Here is a 21,286-nt window from a genome sequence, read left to right as displayed (position 1 = left end):
AACCATAGATAACCTAACGTCAAAAATCTCAATTTTCTTCGGTTTTTTTGTCTTTTCCGTCATTCTGATTGAAATACGTCATAATAATGAGTCAGTACGAAAAAAAGTATACCTGACAGCAGTGTACTATCCGACAACAAACCTTTTCAATCGATTAATTCTGGACAATGAAGACTTCGATAGGAAATATTTATGTAAACGCATCTCAGATATCCCATTATGAAAACCCCCTACAATATCCTAACAATCCCCTCTGAATAACGCGCACCCACCACCTCAATCTCATCGAGAACCTCCGACAAAAGAAAACTAATAAACGCTCAACATCGACAGCGCATCTCGACTGTCAATCTGTAAACGTCTCTTCAATGACAATTCCGAAAATCAAATTAGCCATTCCCCGTTAATAACGGGACCCCATTTCGGTCAGTTGTAGGGATATGATTCATGGGATTGCCTATTTGATCCAGGGGGTGATCTGAGGGATTAATAAAAACGCCCCCTGTACAACTACGATCTCGTACGTACGTGACGATGCAGTTGGAGGGTGGTTCGGATAAACCCAGAGGTGTAATTTGGATGAGTCCCCCAGAAATTCCAACTTTCTGTATGCTGAATACTTATCCAATCAAAAACTGCCACTCTGGTAGTTGCTCACATTCCAGAAATTCTCACCCATGAGAATAAATCTACAAGAAGACTCAAAAACCAAACTATCGGTGCGATCCAACTTATAATTTCTCAGGGCTACTTCCGACTGTGTGTCCTCTTGTGACTGAAGAGACCCAACCGTCACCTACAGATCCTTCCACACTCCGGGCATGGATAGTCACCAACCAGATCTGGCCACCTGTGTATTCTTCTAGAGTCTCCATTATAACCGTAATATAACTGTATAACTGTCTAACGCTAGTTGTTCCCAGTTATGATTGGCATTAACTGATTTTAGGTATTGATGCAGTATATCCTTAAGCCGCTTATACTTGCCTCCTGGTTTTCTAGCTCCTTCTGTGAATTGGCCATACAGAGCTATTTTGGGGAGTCTTGTGTCTTGCATCCTCAGAATGTGGCCGCTCCATTTGAGTCGGGCCCTCGTTACTTGAGTCTCAATTGTTATACAACTAGCGCGTTGCAAGACTTCTGCATTTGAAACTTTGTGGTGATGTGCATTATTTGTCTTAGGTGACGTTGTTGCGTTTGATCAAGCTGTTCAATATGTCGCCTGTGGGGCGTCCAGCTTTCGCTTCCGTAAAGAAGCGTTGGGAGGACCACTGCTTTGTAAACAGCTGTCTTGGTCTTCAGATTGAAGTCGCGATTTTGAAACACTCTGTCCTTAAGCTTCCAGAATACCCGTGATGCCGAATTGATACGGTTGTGTATTTCCGTGTCCAGGTTAGCCCTAGTATTTATGAAGCTTCCCAAGTATTTGAACTGCTCGACCTGTTCTAGAGTTTCAACCACCAGACTGATAACTGTTTGAATGCTTTCTGGCGGACTTACCAGGAGTTTGGTTTTGTCAATATTGAGTCTAAGGCCTAAATATGTTTATAGGTGTCCAACATCATCTGTATATCCTCTGAACTGCTAGCTATAAGTGCGCAGTCGTCTGCATATTGACATTGTAACATTCTACATCTTTTGGTACTTCATACATCTAGCTAGTCGATGAATTTTGTATTGTCTTGTCCACTGGACAAGTGCCCTGGAGTTACCATCGCATATGGAAGGTCAACAGTAAGTGCAATGATGCTACAGAGCCATAATTTGTCCTTCTCCAACTCTGATAAAGGAATTTTTTCCCCAATTTATTCAAGTAGATTATGCGATGTCACTTTTTAGCTCGTAAAATCAACAACACGTCAAATAATGTACTATTTTTTACCAGTAAAGACTTTTACTGATAAAAAACAACATTTTCAATATTTCTTCGAAATACTCTAAATTCAATTCTTATGAATTAAGTTGTCACTTGTAAGAATGAGGAACTGAAAAACCTTTCGAAATCGTAAAATGGGCTCTCGATGAATCATGAATTCTAGAATATTGTCGATTGTCGCCAACATTCCCATTTGGTCCGTGAATAACTAAACAGTTATTGAAATAGTTTTCTTCTACTACGTTTCAGCGAAACAATATAAATATTTGAGTTTACTGAATGCACTTATATTGTGCATTCCTACAATTTCATCGTAAATCAAGTGCAAATATTTTCGTCAATTATTATCTGAACGGAAGCTTCAAATAACGTGTGAACATCGATGAGGTTTCACAATGAGAGCTTTTCTAGTACCTACAATGTTACTCGTGTTGACTATTCTGCTACTCGCGAAAGATCTACATGCGAGATTAATCGATGTTGATCAGCAGTCTGTGAGTTCTTCAGATTTATCTATCGGAGAATGTAGGAATAATCAATCGGCAATTTCATATTCACAGAATCCAGTGGTCGCTACCAAGAATGGGATAGTTCTAGGTGAAAAATTGAAGGTTGAAGGTGCAGAATTTCCATATTACGGCTTCCAAGGCATCCCTTACGCTGAACCACCGATTGGGGATAAAAGGTTTCTGGTGAGTCACTTCTCAGTCGATCGAGAGTCGCATCTGAGTTGCGTAAGCTAAATCTCCTACTTTTACGCTGTTTCTGAGCACGTTCACAGCCTATAAATTTAATTTATTATGAAAGACTCTGAAGAAGCATCGTCAATCTTTAACTCAATTTTCCACAGCCACCGCAAGCGAAGAAAGGATGGAAGGGGATCTTGAACGCAACCAAAGACATTCCAGCGTGTATGCAAACAGTTCTTCCAACCTCCAACATGACTGTGTCCGAGGATTGTCTGGTTTTGAACGTTTATACCCCGAATGTGAGTATTCTTCTTCCCCACAACAGTTTTCTTTCGAATTTTTCTCGTAGCTACATGGATCTCTTCCTGTTATGGTTTATATTTATGGTGGAGCGTTCGTTGCTGGATCTGCATCCAGGCAGACTTATGGTCCGGATTACTTGATTCAAGAAAATGTCGTCTTGGTTCTTCCGAATTATCGCCTTGGTATATTTGGTGAGAACATTTCTATAAATATGCTACCTACAACTCCAATTGTCAAAAAACCTATTACGAATTATCGTACACGTTCGTAATTTTAATGAAATGAGAGTAAACTAACGATAAGTACAACTGAAGATGAGGAATGGAACTTAACGGTCAAGTCCTGGGTCTCGGCGCCAATTTGACATTTTCGTATTCGGTATAAAATTATAAATTTTTGAGGAAATCAAAGAGAAATACTCACTTTGACGTAATCATCTCAGTTCTCTGCTCTTTGTCCATCGATGGCTAAAGTTGGAAATGATTTCAGGGAGATCCCTTAGCAGCCCAGCCCTAGAAGGGACAAGACTGTGCTCTAAGACCTTTCAATCATCTCTTTTCTTCGGCCACTTGGTCCATCGAGGCTGAAGTTAAGAATGATCCAAGGGAGATCCCTTAGCAGCCCAGCCCAAAAGGGACAAGACTGTGGCCTAAGACCCGTGGATCATTCCTTTTATTTTCCTTCGACCTCTTAGACCATTGACGACTGAAGCTAGAAACGATCTCCAGGAGATCCCTTAGCAGCCCAGCCCTAGAAGGGACAAGACTGTGCTCTAAGACCTTTCAATCATCTCTTTTCTTCGGCCACTTGGTCCATCGAGGCTGAAGTTAAGAATGATCCAAGGGAGATCCCTTAGCAGCCCAGCCCAAAAGGGACAAGACTGTGGCCTAAGACCCGTGGATCATTCCTTTTATTTTCCTTCGACCTCTTAGACCATTGACGACTGAAGCTAGAAACGATCTCCAGGAGATCCCTTAGCAGCCCAGCCCTAGAAGGGACAAGACTGTGCTCTAAGACCTTTCAATCATCTCTTTTCTTCGGCCACTTGGTCCATCGAGGCTGAAGTTAAGAATGATCCAAGGGAGATCCCTTAGCAGCCCAGCCCAAAAGGGACAAGACTGTGACCTAAGACCCGTGGATAATTCCTTTTTTTTTCCTTCTACCTCTTAGACCATTGACGACTGAAGCTAGAAACGATCTCCAGGAGATCCCTTAGCAGCCCAGCCCTAAGATGGGACAAGACTGTGCTCTAAGACCTTTCAATCATCTCTTTTCTTCGGCCACATGGTCCATCGAGGCTGAAGTTAAGGATGATCCAAGGGAGATCCCTTAGCAGCCCAGCCCAAAAGGGACAAGACTGTGGCCTAAGACCCGTGAATCATTCCTTTTTTTTTCCTTCGACCTCTAAGACCCTTCCATAGTTTCTTCCCTCCCGCCTAGATGACAACTGTTTCCTCAAGATCGTTTCTGTAAAAAAAATTTCGAATATAAATGGACATACCAAAGCAAGTTAGCTCTTTTGTCTCATCAACAACAAAAGCTTATTGATATTTAGGATTTTACTGTCGCAAAAAATCAACCCAAAATGCTTTCACTTCGTCTTCATGCATAACGATTATTAGGATTGTTCTTATAGTTGTCGTTTTTACTTAGTTTATTATACCCAGTAAAATAATTGTAATTGGACTAGTCTCCCTATATCGTTGATTGGTTTTTCCACAATGAATACTACCCCCCACTTATTACTACGAATAAAATTCTCGATGGTTCTGGAAATACCTGGAATTATCCAAAAGAAACAGGGGCGTACTCAGGGTAGATTCTTCCCAAAATAGCAAGAATGACAACACTCGTTTACATAGAAACATCAATAAAGCAACGATACAAGCCGAAACCAATCAAAGCAAGCTTACGGGTTGGACGTATTGGGTCCATGGGACGATTATTCCCATTACACAGCTTCCATTAGACCCTACTGTGCCTTCCTCCCAGAGTTTCGACCTTTATAATTCGGGAATCTCCAGAATCAACATCGGGATGAACAACAATCGCTGGAATTCCCGTTTCTGATAATCCCGGACTTAGGGCCGCATTCAACCCCAACGTTTTCCAGGTTTTCTCAGCACGGAGGACCTGGTAGTGCCGGGAAACAACGGCCTCAAGGACCAGATCATGGCTTTGGCGTGGGTCAGGGAGAATATAGGGACGTTCGGTGGTGATCCGAACAGAGTCACCATTTTCGGAGAGAGCGCAGGGTCGGCCTCGGTTTCGTTGCTCCTCCAAGCCAAGATGGCGGAAGGTGAGACCTCCTTCGATGTCATCAGAAGCTTTTTTTCGCAGGGATTTGCTTCAATAACTCGAAATTCCAGGTCTGTTTCACGCAGCCATAATGGAGAGCGGGGTGAGCTTGAGCCTGTTTTCAAGGACGAGGAACCCTTTGAAAATCGCAAAAACAACAGCCGAATTATTAAAGATCGAGGCTAATACTACAGGGGAGCTCGTGAAGGGACTGAGAGCTGTTGGCGCTGCAGCACTTCAAGAAGCTTCTTTCAAGAGCATGTTGAAGGTGAGTGGATTATCATCGTAAGCTAGAAGATTGATTTTCGAAGGGCTCTTTATGTTCCTTAGGGTCTGTAGCTTCTAGTCGGTTTTTCTTCGGCTTTCACTCTGTATTATGGTATTTTTTATATTTCCCCATTCGTTTCAAATCTTTCCAAAGGTGTCCTTGCTTGGGAACCCCCTCAACGGACTCTACTTCTCGCCATCAATCGAACCGAAGCATGAAGGAGCCGTTTTGTCGGAATACAGTCACGAAGGGCTGAAGAAGGGCCACTACGCCAAAGTTCCAATCATCGTTGGGTTCAATTCGGCCGAAGGAAATCCTTTCGAGACAGGTATAACGTACCAACAAAACAACTCATTGTTTTCTGGGGAAAGGAAAACAAAACCTTGTACATATATTTCGTGGAATTGTTTCAGCTGTGACTGATATACCACTTTTCCTGGCAAGATACGACCTAGACAACGGCCTTCTTGTACCCTCAAGTATGAACGTTAAGGAGACGCTGAAGAAGAAAGTTGGCTCGGAAATCAAGGTGCATTACTTTGGAGATATCAGCGTGGCTCATGGGGAAGGAAATCTCAGCAGGGTAAGTAGCAGGAACCCTCAAGGATATGAGTCAACCCCTACTGCTGTTATTCATGCAATAACAAAACCATCTCGACCTAAATTCACTATGTGAATTCGAACACTCCTCAAATCTCCAAAGTCGCGAATATTATGCTGTTCGAGTCAAAATAAACCATTTTTCTAGCTCATAACTGACGACCAATTCATCAGACCGACGGTGGAGTTGGTCCGCTTGGTGTCTCCAGTCATACCAACTTATTTATACGAATTTTCGTACGTGGGTAATGCCTCTATAGCACCGAGGAACCTTCCAGGTAAGTTGAAAACATCTCCGGAAACTTCTTCATTAGGCCACGACTGAGTAGTTCAAATGTACCATATGAGCTGAAGCATTCGAGGCTCGGATAGGTTTGCTAAACTGAAGCTGTGGCCTCAATTGTGATATCCTGTTGATGCCTGTCCCAACTAGACCCAACCCAACTGGGTATAAAGTGCTAGATGCTAGATAAAAAGATTCAGGTTGCGTCAACAGTTCAAGGTTTGTTTTTGGCCTTCAAGCACCCATAACAGTGACCAACATGGCCTTAAGAAACCCCATCTTGTTAGGCTAAACTATTTCGAATTATGTGTAGGTGTTGGACACGCTGAAGACGTGAAGTATTTGTGGAACGTCGGGGAACCCCTGGACGAAAGGGACTCTGTGACGAGTAAGAAGCTGGTCAAACTCTGGACCAACTTCGCCAAATACAGGTAACACCCCTCAATACCTTCCCCCTTGGAATTCCCTTCTAACTTTCAATACGTTTTTTGTTGTAGAAATCCCACCCCTTCTATCAAGCCTGGCCTTGATAATGTGGTCTGGAGACCTTCGAACAACTTGATTTTTCCGTTCCTACAAATAAATACCACACTTCGCATGGAGAAAAATCCTCGAAAGAAAGATTTGGATTTTTGGTCACACCTGTTCAGTACTTACGGTACGCCACCCTATGACACGTATTGAAAATCAGAAAGGAATCAGAAAAAATAAAGAAATCCCAAGTATTTTTCAGAATTTTCATTCAAGATGGCGGCAAGGGAATATATTTTCTTGCCGGTACCTTTCGGAAAGAAACGATATCGTAACCTACCAATAAAATAAGAAAAAACGAAGTGTGTATTGAATTACGTAATAAATTAACATTATGATTGTAGTGTAATAAATTGTAAATTGTAAGGGACCAATCAGCTTTTAGGACACCAAGGCAGTGATGATTTTCGAAGTAGAAATGAAAATAATTCTTACCTACTGACACTTCTATTCACTACTTTGATTTGGTTCTTTCCAGACGATGAAATTAAAGTGAACGTTCAATTTTAACTGCTTTTTGATTCGTAATTGTATAAATTTTCGCAGAAAAACGCGATCAACAAGTTTCATGAATTCATATTCTCGAATCATAGAATATAGAGCACAGAATATTTACGAAACAAATACCTGATGCAGGGGTATCCAATGAAAATGTCATAGAATGTTCGGTGAAACCAGAGATATAGTGTGATTGAACTCTGTTCCCATAGAGTTCAATGTCTCTGGGTGAAACTGGAAATAAGAATTTTTCAACCTTAACTTATATTTTCGAAACTGATGGATCATCGCAGTTGTCAAAAGGTATATCTGAACGATACTATTTGATAAGTTTAATTAATTGGGGACGAAAATAAACAATCATATTCTGGAGTCATCACAAATTACTTTCACATCTATGGTTTCAGTTCAAGATTTTGAACATAGAGTAACACGGATTTTGATTATTTCGAAGAAATTGATATGATAATGGAAAATTATGCTGTTTTTCTACGAATTCTTGGGGGAAATGCATCAAAAATCCATTGAAAACAAGTCCAATGAACCAATTTTTTCTGAAGGAGCCACCCTTATGATACGTACAGAAGTGTATCCTTCGATAAAGAAGCTCTAATTGAAAAATCTTCATTCATTATTTATATTGACATTGTGAAAGATCATTTCAAAAGAAATTTAACCCAAACGTGCACCAAGAACTGAAAGCCCCAGTCGTTCTCTTCCAGTATAAAAGGAACAGGAATAATTGATCGAATCAAACCACCGGAATATTTGAAAATAATTTTATTTCTTACAATCGAAAAATAGAAACAATGAAGTGAAATATTAAGTTGAAATTTCTACCTAAGTCTTGTCTAAATTGATCCAGACATGTTTTTATCAACAATATATACAAAATTAAAACAATCCCCTATTTTCACCTCCTCCTGTCTTTCTGCCTATCATCGTCTTTGTGCTTCGACTTCTTACTGTGTTTGTCTTTATCGGACCTCGAATATTTATCATCTCTATATTTATCTTCCTTATATTTATCATCTTTATATCTATCTTCTTTGTCGTACTTCCTGTCGTTCTTCTCATATTTATCTTTCTTCTCATCGTATCTATCTTTATCGCTGTATTTATCATCTTTGCTGTTGTATCTGTCCTTTTCATAGCGATCCTTTTTATATTCATCGTACCTATCGATGTATCTATCGTTCCTTTCATTTTCAACAGTTTGCGACCTGGATCTCCTCCTATCCCTGAAAATTTAAATGGAAAATATTAAACAGAACTGTCACCACTAAAGACACATCGAAAGATCACCAACATACCTCGTTTTCCTAGATTTGGGGGAAGGACTCCTTGATCTTGAGTAACTTCTTCGTTTGTGCCCCCTCTTGTGGTTCCTCGGAGAACGGCTTCTCGATTTACCATGTTTTTTGGAACGTTTATGACTTTTACTGGGCGGTGAGGCGCTAGGGGAGCGAGACCTCGAGTTTTTCTCTGATAAAGTAGGAACTATATGACTTCCTGATCGGCTGTAAAAAAAAGGAAATCACATAATGGCACAATGAATGTTTCAAGAGGAAAAACCCACCTGATGAAGCCACCCCAAGCGTTATGGGCACCTGCACTTTTCTGGGTAACTTTCGGACTGGCTTCGTTGTTGTTGGGTGTGTTATTACCCGAACTGGCTTTGGCTTTGGCCCTGGCATCTTGGTATTTCTTCGCTAATTCTTCCACCTTCTTTTCCAAAGCTTCGACGTTCGTCTAAAAAAAAACGATTAAAGATCGAAAAAATGAGGGGTTAGAGAAATATCCACCTTGGGCCTCGAGTATAACTTCAATATCCTAATGCTGATGTCTCTGATCTGGGCGTCGTTTGCACCGAAGACACCGTACCATACAGGACTCCTAGGCAAGGGTAACCTGAGGGTTCTCGCCGTCAGGGAGATGCAGGCACAAGCCACGATCTCCGGTTGGTACCTCATGAAAACGTCCGTTCTGAGGGAATCGTTCATGTAGTTCCACGAGTACTGCATCAACTTCTGGTTCCTTTCCATGCCGAGGACTTGCAGATACATGACAATCAACTGAAGAACATCAAAAAGATATGGCAAATACTTCATAGAAACTTATAATCGAAATAAAGAGACTAAACTGTTAGATTTTCATTCAAACGCTATAAAGTACTATAGACCACGCTTGTGTGAAAATCAGGTAAAGACAGTTTGTTTTTCAGACTTTTTTCGAGGTGAAGAAGATTTTAAAACAAATTTTACCTTGTGTGGGTGCTTTATGTGCACGCAAAATCCAAGTTCCTTCAGCACCCTTCGTTCCGCCTTGATGACTAAATTCTTCAAATGTACGTAGTTTTGGTCCAGAATAACGGGTTGTATGGGCCTATACAGGGTGAAACAAAACGATCGTGATACGTTTCAACAGATAATTCATAGTTTCACGCGATAATTCGAGAAAAATTGAACTTGAGTCAACGAAATAAAAGGAGTGATACTTCTTCAAACTCAATTTTTCCCCTGTGAACAAAACTATCCAGTGGGTGCTTCGTGGACGAAAACAACCATTTTCTGTTTCAACATTTACCTTTCTCCGGTTTAAACATTAAACGAGGTCTCTTTGCAAAGTCTTTGATTTCTCTCCGAACCACTAACACAAAATTTCCACCATGTCCTTTAAAATACAGAGCTCAGTACGTGCGACTATAGGCTTAGACTGGACTTTGAACGGTATTGGTTAATTTCAGACGTGAAAAGAGTGATACTTTGCAATAATCATAGAGAACGGATACCGATTATTCGAAGAGGTCCTGCAACAATATTCCTCGTACCTTCGTAAGGATTGGGTTCTATCGTTGTCGCTTCCTTAGTTCAGGCATCTTCGTGGCGACTGGATTGAAACAAGATCATTAACAATCGGCCAATAGTAATGATAATATGGGTGAAAAGTTAGAAGCACAAGCGTTTTACTTCGTTTTAGTCGGGATCTAATATGTTCGCTACCATTCGAACAACCGTACAGCACTGTTGGGATGAAACTGTTAAAATAATTAGATCGCAGACTTAGATAATCGTGAACCAAGCACCAGAGAGTTCATCTTCAATCGAACATGAGAAACTGCAATAATTTTCGGTGGGAAATTGTTAGTAAGTTCTATTTTCTACCTAGCAATCGGGACACATCAATTTTTATGGAAAAAAGACGAGTATTCTTGGAGAAAATAGACAGCGTCTGTCTTCGCAGCAGAATGATACACTTCAAGCTGATGGTCCTGTGTTACTTTGATACTTACAAATAACCCAACCTACAAACCTTGCCTTCCTTAAGACCATTATATAAATTATTTTCACGATTCAACGTATTTGAAAAATTTTCTACAATCGAATTGAAAAAAAAAATTGTACCCCGTAGGTCCTTTTGAAATAGATACAATTCCATAAATTCTTTAGGTTCTGGAATGGATTTATGAACCGACCTAATCGATTTTGTTCATGGATTCGATGTTCAAAGTGTGGTAGATTACAAAAAGGTTCACAATCATTGAAATTATTGCACATAGCAAAAGTCTCTACGAGAGTGCCTATGACTTTTTCGAACATGATTTTTAGGCTAGTACGGCTTACCAAACGACGCATAAGAGGTTTAAGATTCTTGGGTGGACATGGAAACGTTTCGGGGAACTTTTAACTAACACTTACCAAGAAAGATCTGCATTTCCGCATGTGGAAAAGCACCAGGAGAACAACTCCGGTCAAAAACAAGCTGGTACTGTCAAAATTACTAATTTAAACATATTGTGGGGACTGAAAGAGGTAAACAAATGGAAATGTTTGTCGGGAGAACAAATGAAGAAGAAAAGTAAAGAGAAAATGAAAATTTCTGCACAGTGGCCAACGTGTAAACCCTAAAAATGGCTTTGAGCAACTCAACTCCTCCAAGTTACATGGATCGACACCATTAACCATCGAAAACTTACTCGACTAACACTATCATATACACACAACAGACGGAAACTTTTAAATTAAACCGACACTCATCAAGCACCCAGGGAAAACCCACGACGCGCATGTATGTAGAAAGAAAGGTTTCCTTAACAATACACAATCACATCTCACAAATCAAGATTTTTTCATCTGGTCCTGCGGTGAAAACACAATTTATACAAGAAAAACAACACTTCATAACGTTCACAAAGGTTGAGAGTAAGGGATCTAATATTCAGCAATGTATGATCGCAATCCTAAAAAAAGTTAAACAATGGGAATTGGAAAGAACAAAACGAAATAACTAGGATAAATTGGGACGATTCATAGCTTTTGCTCTTAAAAGTCGCAAATTGAATCGATTAAATGAGCTGAAAGACCAAAGATCATCAATAATTATCAATTTCTCTCTCCATACATCTTTGTTTTATTTTACTTCAGAAATTTACATAAAACTAGCTGAGCTAGCAGACGTTGTCCTGCTGGCTGCACTGTTTAGAGATAAAAATTTGAGATCAATTGTTCATTGGTCACCTGTCAACAACCGGCAGATGTCTGTCACTTGTCAGCGGAGGCTAGACTACCCAACCTGCACTCGCGAGAGTGCATTAATATTTCGTTTAGTTTTTTTTGATTTTCCCAGGTAACTCTTCCCAATTTTTCTTTCGTTAAAACCTTCTACGAAGTACGAGGGAGGTTTTAAAAGAAAATTGAATAAAATCAGTTCAGCAGTTTTTACGTGATATGATGACAACGCAGAACAGGGCTCCTCATTCATTAAGGTATACTTTTGGGCTTATTATTTGGCTTTTGAAAACAAGAATTTCCGTGAAAAAATTTCTACAACTTTTTTTCCTACAAGTCGAAAAGAAAACCTCATCAGACATAATTGACATTGTTGTACTCTTCATTCCAACAGATCTGAATCCTTCTAAGGACCCGTCTTGGACTTCTAACATAATTTTTCGTACGGGGTGTCCCAAATTCGATGTCCAGAGAGGGAATCTCAGAAACTAGAAGAGCTAGAGCAAAACTGAGCTCTTTTTCAGAGAAACCAAGAATGGTGAGAACCGTAGCCTCCTACGATTCTCCGTTTTTGAGTTGTTAGCATAACTTGAGATTTTGACGATTTCCAAAAGTTCTCGTAACTTTTTCGTCTTTGAAGTTACAGATCTGAAACTCTGACCTACTTAGGCAGAGACGAAATCATCAAAATCTCATTTTTTGCCAATATCTCAAAAATGAAGGATCGTAAGGGGCTACTGTTTCCACCATTCTTTATTTCTCTGAGAAAGAGCTCAAAAAGTGTCATCGGTTTTGCTTTAGCGATTCTAGTTCACGAGATACCCTTAGTGGACATCGAATTTGGGAGAAATTCAGATAATGTATAGAATATTCAATGCATAAGAGCCCAACAAGCTGCTAAATCTTCAAATACCTACCATTCCCTTGGAAGAAGGAAAAAATCGTGCTCAAACTGCCAGATTTCTCTGGTTGTTCGCTGATTTCCCCAAATACCAAGTGATCGCACATCAAGATACATAATTTTTGCGAGTTCACCCAGTTAATTAATTAGTTTTATCGAATCCGAGATAAATTAGCCACAATATATCGTTTCTGGAGTTTCTTACTTTGCTTTTGATCAAAATTTTAACAAACATCGATCAAATGCTAAGCAAAAGTTCAGGGTATTTTTATCGATGAATTCTATTCCTGAAACGAACAAGCTCAAATGAATATTACGCCCTGTGATATAATCAATAGATGAATTGCGAATTATTGCAGTATCTCACATTGATTGAAAAAAGGAACAAAGAAATATTTGAAAAAAAAAAAACGTCTTCAAAACCTTACCTTGATCTCAATTCAAAATTCTTTTAGATTAGTTTCATTAATATTCCCAACAGTGCTTCGGTCGTATTTATCTCTCTATCAATCTCCTAAAAATGACAATTGAACGATGTTTTCCACAAAGAAAACACGTGAAACCTAAAATAAATTCGATCAGAACAAGGAAAAATATCGAAACTATTGATTAATCTAAAATGAATCCTGATGAGAAAAAACAGGACACCAGCCACAGATAACTTGAATAATATGAAAATAAAAGAGAACAAACACTGAATAAAATTCGAGAGAGATTTGAAAAAGGAAAAAGTTATCGTTAACATCAACAACATCCAAGTTATCCGCAGACGGTTCCTGCCTCTAAATTTTTTTTGCAAATTTCAGATCACCAGAGTCAAACCAGAAAGATTTCTCTCTGAACTAAGAAAGTTCAAACTGAACAGAACTCCGACCATCCAAGTGTCCGATCCGGTCCTGGAATCGACAAGCTTTTTTCGCCAACTTACCGTTAAAAACCACACAAGAATTTTCCATGAAGCATAAACAATCCTTTGGGATGCAGGTTCTGAAATTAGTAACAACTTTAAAGATAACTTCAACGTTTTCGCTTTAAAACATTTTTTATGCCGTTAAATCATGTTTATTTTATAGAAACTACTCATTATTATTGAAATATCGAAATTTTTTGAGCAATTCTTAACAAAAACTGTTTTCGTCATAATTTTCACTCTGTTCTTTTCGCCCCAAATCTTCCATCACAAAACAACCCCAATTTAGGCTGTAACGTACAAATCATTGCAAAGTATCACAATATGTCCACATAACCAACAAATTTAAAGGAAAAAATAGAGCATACACACCTTCTGTCGCTCAAGACTTGTCCGTGCAACAAGGTAGATTTTTCTGTCTCCACAACATCCCAAGTCGCAAGTACTGAGCGTTGTTACGTCGAGGGGTATTCTTACCAACTAACTGGCTTACTTAAAAGAGGGAATTTTTCTGTTTGTCTGTTCGCGGTAGAGCAGTGGCGTACCACTCAGCACCATGAAGTCAGACATTGAAGGACAGAGGCCCTCTAAGCGAGCCTGTAAATTAACAATGTCATTTGAGTATCCAAGTACACGTTACACTGGTAGGAACCGGTGTTGTGCGATTTGAGTTTTGTTTGATTCTGAGCTATTTTTCTTAGTTTTTTTTTTTCGTTTCAAATGTCTCCTTTTTGCTGAAAAAACACTAACCGATGCAGGAGCAGGATTCTTCCCAAGAATAAAATATGAATGGATGATATTACAAGTTGAAGGATTGGGATTTATCTCCTACAGAAGCAAAAAAATGTGTACCATGCACTGGGGATTTGGACTGATACAAATTATTCAGAACACTGAAAAAATTGTACCCTATGAAATCATCATCAACAGCATGAAGAACTGGCCTATCTAAAATTCAATGAATAAAAAGAGCTACACTAAAATGATGCAACAATAAAAATGTATGAATAAGCATGAAGGAAGAGTAAATAAACTATGAAAACCTGGTGTTAGGATCAAATTGAGATTAATCTGGTACTGAAGTAGAAAAAACTGAAAGCTGCAACATCTACAGATCGTGTTTGATATTGTCTGCTCTGGCAGAATGTTGAAGACTATGAACACATCTACAGGAAGTTGGTTACCTAAATCGTCTTGAAAAAAAGCTTCTAAAAATCAAAGATGAAGCCTAAATTGCCGATAAAAAGAAGAGAATAGATATGAAACAGTGAATCACTTGTCTCACCTGAGGGAATCAACAGAAACCAAGATCTACTTGAAACTAAGCCTACAGAACAAAAGAAATATATGTCTAAGCTATATCACCTAATAAACCGAATATTTCAGGAAACAGTCTTGTAGAATTGTATAAATAGCTCAAAATCAATTCAAATGAAATAAATCATGTTGAATATATGCTATTTCGTGTTTCAAGTTTTACCTGACACAAAAATCGAAGAAAATCTGACATATGTATAAAAGAAACTCATACTCTTGTTATTCTTTCAATTGATTCGAGTAAAGTCTTGAGAAAAAACATTTATGGACACTGAACGCCAAATTTCATGGTAAAATTTTTATAGAAGATTAAAAACAGAGAAATTTGACTTGAGGCAATTTTTTTCAAATTTTTGACAGTCTAATCTTTTCCCTCTAAATGAATCCCACTGAGAAAGGAGTTTAAGTGAAAATTTCATGTCCATTTATAGATTCGGAGTTAATTTCATTCATTTAATTCGTTTTAAAGAGGCCTCAGAATATTATTATAGACCATAACAAGAAGCTGTTTGTATTCACTCATTTCAATAGACGAGTATTTTAATATAATACAGAAGGATAAAAAATTGTAGGTATAATAGATATATTACCATATGATATTGATGATTTAGCAAAAAATATATGCCTCTTTAAAAAATCTGAGTTACTAGTAAATAAAACTAGCAATAAATTCTCAAAAGTATATCCACCTCAAAACAGAAAATGATTGAATATATAAATGAGGTAGTTCAAAGGAACAAGTTAGGAAACAAAATTATTCAAATATTGGTTGAAAATATTGAATTCCTTATAGGTGAATGTTAAAAAATCTGAATTTTTCCTGTTTTGAATTTCAGGAAACATCCATTTGATTTCAAATACAGAACTTCCCATCAATATTTCAAAAAACAAATTTAAAACAAAAATTACTCTATAAAATCAGCAAGTTAACCACTGATGTTGACTTAATTAATGAGAGAAATCAAATGAATTGAGATATAAACAAAGGTACAGACAGAATTATCCTTTCTTGAGAAAATATCAACAAAAATCATCTAAATTTCAAATCTGAAATATTGATGGTACAAAGTCCAGAAACACAATTGAAAGAGTAAAATGGGAAATTACTTACTTGTTCGAATTAACTTGTCTTATATGGGTAAAGACATTAATGATGTCTCTGACCCTTCTAGGATCTTCCTCGATCTTTGAAGCTAAACAGACACATGCCATCGCTGTGTGTTCAACAGGATGACGAACCAGGCTCTTCGAGTAATAGAAGCGTTGTAAAAGAACTTGCCCAGTAGCCATTGCTACCTACAAATGATCGGCCACAAAATTAATACTAATCCAAAAGACAGTTGGACGGCTCAATAACGTTTGTAATCTTTATACACCTTCACGTTAGTATGTGTTACATGGATGTTGTGTAATTCCTTGAATATGAGCATGTGTTTTGAGATTTTACGATAATTTGGAAAATGGATGCAAGTTTTGAACCCAATACAGAGTACAGTGACAAGAAGTCTATTTTGCATGAGAAATGGGTCAACAGTTCTAGAAGCACGATAAGACTTGTGTATCAAAGTAACAATCATCATTATTGCCGTCCAGAATAAGAAAAATTGAATGCCTACCTGGGGTAATTTGAGTAAAATTCCAGCGGTTTGGATGAGTTCACAGCCATATATCCGTAAATCATTTTCAGTTTCAACGTCCAGGCCATCAATTTGAGATGGTGTATTTTTCAACTTATCATCTGGTAGAAGTTGATTCTTAAGTGTCAAAACTATCTTCCCATAGGGTTTTACACTTGTTTTTGCACTATTCGAAACGGAATCACTTTTTGTAGAGCCCATATCTTGGGAAAAATGATTCAGAATCAATCACAACGCACTCCAACAAAATGTCGTCAAGTTTGCCGAGTGACGTTATGACCACAGAACTTTGACAGATAATATTGACGCCTATGCGTGCGTCAGTCGGAGCATAGAAGAGACGTTAATTTGAAAATTTGCAGAACCGATATTTATAATTTATTAAATATTAAACAAATATAGCTATATCTTCTTGATATCAAATATTTATTTCATAACTTATTTTTGTATTTATAAGAAGGTTTTTAGATTAAACTTCTATATTTTCACCAAATTTTTTTACTCACCCTGTATGAAAAACCGTTTACTTTATTGCAACTTCGTAATAGAGCTCGCAAATTAAATTTTTCACTATCTTCGATTCATTTTCAAAATTGCGTAAATCTGGTTATGCGAAAAAATGGAAATAGGACTTTTCATCATGGTTTTTTATTCAGGTAACATTTGTTCAGTAATAGTTACAACGTTTACATTCCCTAAGAAAACTTATAGCTCTCAGCCTTACTTGAATGAACACTTAAAAAATTCAATATACAACAAATATGTACAAAAACAAACTAGGACAAAGAGGCTGTGGAAGATTCATTGGATTAATTGACATTAAAATAATTTAAGAATGCATAATAAAAACATCAGTCTTATACCACAGCCATCTCGAAAATCCATTGAATATTTAAGTCTCAGTCTTAAAAAACGAATATTTACAAGTTTTTCATGTCTGTTTCTATTTACACCAGTATTATCACATTTTTTGTTGATTTTATATTTTTGTCTGTTGTATTCTTTTTTATTTATCCTGAAAAACGATGAAAAAGTGGAAATGAAACATGATATTAAGCGAGAAAGCAGGCTATAAACGATATCAAAAATATTTTTAATGAATAAAAATGAAAGAATGACTTTTGAACACTCAGGCATCAAGTTGACAATTTCTATTCCAAGAAAAATGAACAATGTCTATTTTTTCAATTTATTTTCTATCTAGTTTCAATTAATGAAACAATCATATTCTATGAGGTAGAATGGAGTTTTATCTTAAAATATATGGCTAGGATTGGACAGTGAATATCTCTGAAATACTAAAAAAATGTTAAGTGTGGATAGTTTCCGTTCTTGGTTCGAATAATTTCAAAACGAAACAGTTCAAACGGATTAACTTCTCAAAAAAAGGAATATTAAAAAGAAGGAAAAAGACAATACATTGTGACGACTACCAGAATAACAAATTATATCATCGTTACAAAAACAAACAGTTAGGTGCTACTCAGAAAGTTTTCATATCTTCACTCCTCCATTTTCCTTGAAGCTTCATTACTTTATCCCTTGAAAATGAAGCAAGAGTACTGAAACATAAAATAGGTTAATAAATCTCACCCTATGCATTATTCAGCGTTTATGATGTGGACATGTCCCCCATGTGTATATTTGTAATGAGATACAACAACCTGATATGCAAAAAACCCCAATTTAAGTAAAAAAGATTCCAAGCCTACTCACCAATGTGAACCAAACAAGTGTGACAGCCACCCGTCAAACTTTGGAGGTAGAAGTGACCGCAGACATCTGTGTTATACTCTGGGTGATTGGAAAAAAGTAAGGATGATCCATAGCTTCTCTAGCTGTCAACCTTTCCGCATGGTCATACCGTAAAAGCCTATCAAGGAAATCCAATGCTTCAGGAGTGACCAGGTGCTGGTTTTCCCTGTTCACAAAACGTTCCCAGCGTTTTCTTGAATGTCTACCTAGGATATCGTTAAACCTGGGATCAAGTTCCACCCCATACTTCTCGATATATCTAAACAGATCATCGGTACCCAAAACCTTGGCTATACGAACCAGCTGGTCGTAATTATCGTGGCCATGGAAGAAGGGTTCCCTTTTGAAGATCATGGAGGCCAGCATGCATCCCAGAGACCACATGTCCAGGGAGTAATCGTACATTTGAAAGTCTACAAGAAGTTCTGGACCTTTAAAATATCTTGAAGCAACCCTTACGTTGTACTCTTGCCCTGGATGGTAGAACTCAGCCAAACCCCAGTCGATCAAGCGTAGAGTCTTAGTTTCTGGGTCTATCATCACGTTGTGGGGTTTCACGTCTCTGTGCATGATACCCATGCTGTGACAATAGTCCAAGGCTTGCAGCAACTGGTGCAAGTAGAATCGAATGTCTAAATCCGACAGTGTCGGATACAAGGTCTTAAACTCTACGTTGTTGATGTTTTCGAAAATCAATGCTGGTATCTTACTTATTGGATCCTTCACCACAGACTCCAACGAGATAATGTTCACTCCGCCTTTCAAGTTTTCCAAAATTTTTATTTCCCTCTTGATCTTCTTCCTGTTTACCGGTTTCAAAACTTTCACCACACACGTTTTGTTGGTCGTCGTGTTGATGGCTTGGAAAACCTCGCTGTATTTACCTCTACCTAGTTTTTTAACTAGCTGATAGTCGTCCAAACTTTTCCAGTGTACGACATAGCTTTCGTAGTCCCAGTATTCCCTCGATTTTTGACAGTTAACGTCCGTGTATACTCTAGCGCGACTAGATAAGGCCATCTTCGATACTGAACACAATCAAAAGTAATTTTTAGTAACGAACACTTTAGTAACTACACTAGAACACTAGTAAGTGAATCACGTGCTAGCACATAACCTATTTCTGTTGGAAATAAAGAGACCAGCTCTACTGTACACTTTTCAGAAAAGAATCAAGTTCTGAGAAGGAAGGATCCAAACACGCCGCGTTAGACCAGCATTAGAGATTACTTCGAAATGTATTGTACCCCTCTAAAACTGCATTGGCTTCGACAGTGGCGTCTACGTTGAACCACGTGCTTGCGCTATGGCCAATATCGAGCACTCTGAGCATCTGTGGCGAAACGATCGCGTTCCATTTTTCGGACATACCCTGTACATTCCAGAATGAAAACTACGGGCAACCCACAACAGCTGAAGTTGTTCTTTGGGCGAAATTGCCGAGAATGAGAAAAAAACTTACGAAACGACCTTTATACAGAAGTCTGATATGGAATGAGAGTAATTAGATAATCAATTTATTACAATTGGATTATCGTAATATTCGTAATGAATATCTATATAAAGCAAACAGTTGAAGTTATTGATGAATAGATAACTTATTCCTCCAAACCTAGGTTCTTATTATAGTTGTTTTTTTGAGAAAGGAAAGGATAGATCTTCCTACAAATTATGTTAAAAAAAAAATTTTTGGAAAAATGTCATTTCCAAGATGAAAACCTAAACGAAAGGAGATGGACTCTCGAAATTGCTTGCAATAGATTTAGCGTGTTCGGAAACCTATATTTTCATACCAAACTTTTCAATATCTGACACTGTTTAGGGGAAAATAATTTTTTTTGTTTTTCCACTTTTCATTTTCGAGTTGACTTCGAAAAGCTCTCTGGAGTGCAATTCTCTATTGAATCATCAACTGTTTGGTTTTCTAGAATCTTCAGAACGGATTCTATGCACTCCATATCTTAGGACAGTAATAGAACATCCTGATTTTTAGACAGAGTAGCAAATAGGTGATTTTAGGGGGGTCTAACCCCTTGCTCATTTTTGACCCAAAAAATCGAAATTTTCGAAATCGAGTTTTTGTGCTAGGGTGGAAGCCTAGGCAACGCTGATTATATAACCGAAAATCCCAATTGGATCAGACGAATATAACAGGAGATAACGCAGATTGAAAATTGCAAATTTTTGAAAAATGCCATTTCGAAGATGAAAATCTAAACGAACGGAGATAGGCTTTCGAAATTGCTCGCAATAGATTCAGCGTGTTCGAAAACCTATATTTTCATACCAAACTTTTCAATATCTGACACTGTTTAGGAAAAAATAACTTTTTTTGTTTTTCCATTTTTCATTTTCGAGTTGACTTCGAAGAGCTCTCTGGAGTATAATTCTCTATTGAATCATCAACTGTTTGGTTTTCTAGAATCTTCAGAACGGATTCTATGCACTCCATATCTTAGGACAGTAATAGAACATCCTGATTTTTAGACAGAGTAGCAAATAGGTGATTTTAGGGGGGTCTAACCCCTTGGTCATTTTTGACCCAAAAAATCGAAATTTTCGAAATCGAGTTTTTGTGCTAGGGTGGAAGCCTAGGCAACGCTGATTATATAACCGAAAATCCCAATAGGATCAGACGAATATAACAGGAGATATCGCAGATTGAAAATTGCAAATTTTTGAAAAATGCCATTTCGAAGATGAAAATCTAAACGAACAGAGATAGGCTTTCGAAATTGCTCGCAATAAATTCAGCGTGTTCGAAAACCTATATTTTCATACCAAACTTTTCAATATCTGACACTGTTTAGGAGAAAATAACTTTTTTTGTTTTTCCACTTTTCATTTTCGAGTTGACTTCGAAGAGCTCTCTGGAGTGCAATTTTCTATTGAATCATCAACTGTTTGGTTTT

At 37.8% G+C, this 21,286-nt stretch overlaps 3 protein-coding genes across 3 annotated transcripts; 1 reads left to right on the top strand and 2 right to left on the bottom strand.

Moving 5' to 3' along the window:
• Positions 1–1,993: 1,993 nt before the first annotated feature.
• Positions 1,994–7,044, top strand: LOC123320684 (carboxylesterase 4A-like). Its single transcript, XM_044908071.1, has 11 exons — positions 1,994–2,370; positions 2,437–2,568; positions 2,727–2,864; positions 2,915–3,059; positions 4,982–5,167; positions 5,238–5,434; positions 5,588–5,762; positions 5,848–6,017; positions 6,183–6,312; positions 6,631–6,748; positions 6,815–7,044. Exons 1-11 carry the CDS (start codon positions 2,272–2,274, stop codon positions 6,999–7,001), a joined length of 1,677 nt encoding a protein of 558 aa, XP_044764006.1. The 5' UTR covers positions 1,994–2,271; the 3' UTR covers positions 7,002–7,044.
• Positions 7,045–8,111: 1,067 nt separating this feature from the next.
• Positions 8,112–16,901, bottom strand: LOC123320106 (cyclin-L2). The gene is made up of 7 exons (XM_044907287.1): positions 16,599–16,901; positions 16,094–16,278; positions 9,611–9,731; positions 9,152–9,421; positions 8,926–9,098; positions 8,660–8,866; positions 8,112–8,587 (listed from the first exon to the last, which is right to left on the bottom strand). The coding sequence occupies exons 1-7, from the start codon at positions 16,818–16,820 to the stop codon at positions 8,260–8,262; spliced, it is 1,506 nt and encodes a 501-aa protein (XP_044763222.1). The 5' UTR covers positions 16,821–16,901; the 3' UTR covers positions 8,112–8,259.
• A 353-nt stretch (positions 16,902–17,254) lies between these two features.
• LOC123320379 (casein kinase II subunit alpha-like) lies at positions 17,255–19,680 on the bottom strand. The gene is made up of 2 exons (XM_044907684.1): positions 18,336–19,680; positions 17,255–18,181 (listed from the first exon to the last, which is right to left on the bottom strand). Exon 1 carries the CDS (start codon positions 19,392–19,394, stop codon positions 18,369–18,371), a length of 1,026 nt encoding a protein of 341 aa, XP_044763619.1. The 5' UTR covers positions 19,395–19,680; the 3' UTR covers positions 17,255–18,181; positions 18,336–18,368.
• Between the last annotated feature and the right edge of the window lie 1,606 nt (positions 19,681–21,286).

The sequence above is a fragment of the Coccinella septempunctata genome, chromosome 9, assembly GCF_907165205.1.
Source record: "Coccinella septempunctata chromosome 9, icCocSept1.1, whole genome shotgun sequence".
Taxonomy (NCBI): Eukaryota; Metazoa; Arthropoda; class Insecta; order Coleoptera; family Coccinellidae; genus Coccinella; species Coccinella septempunctata.
The sequence above is the reverse complement of the archived record's forward strand: the minus strand, read 5'-3'. Positions and strand labels throughout refer to the sequence as shown.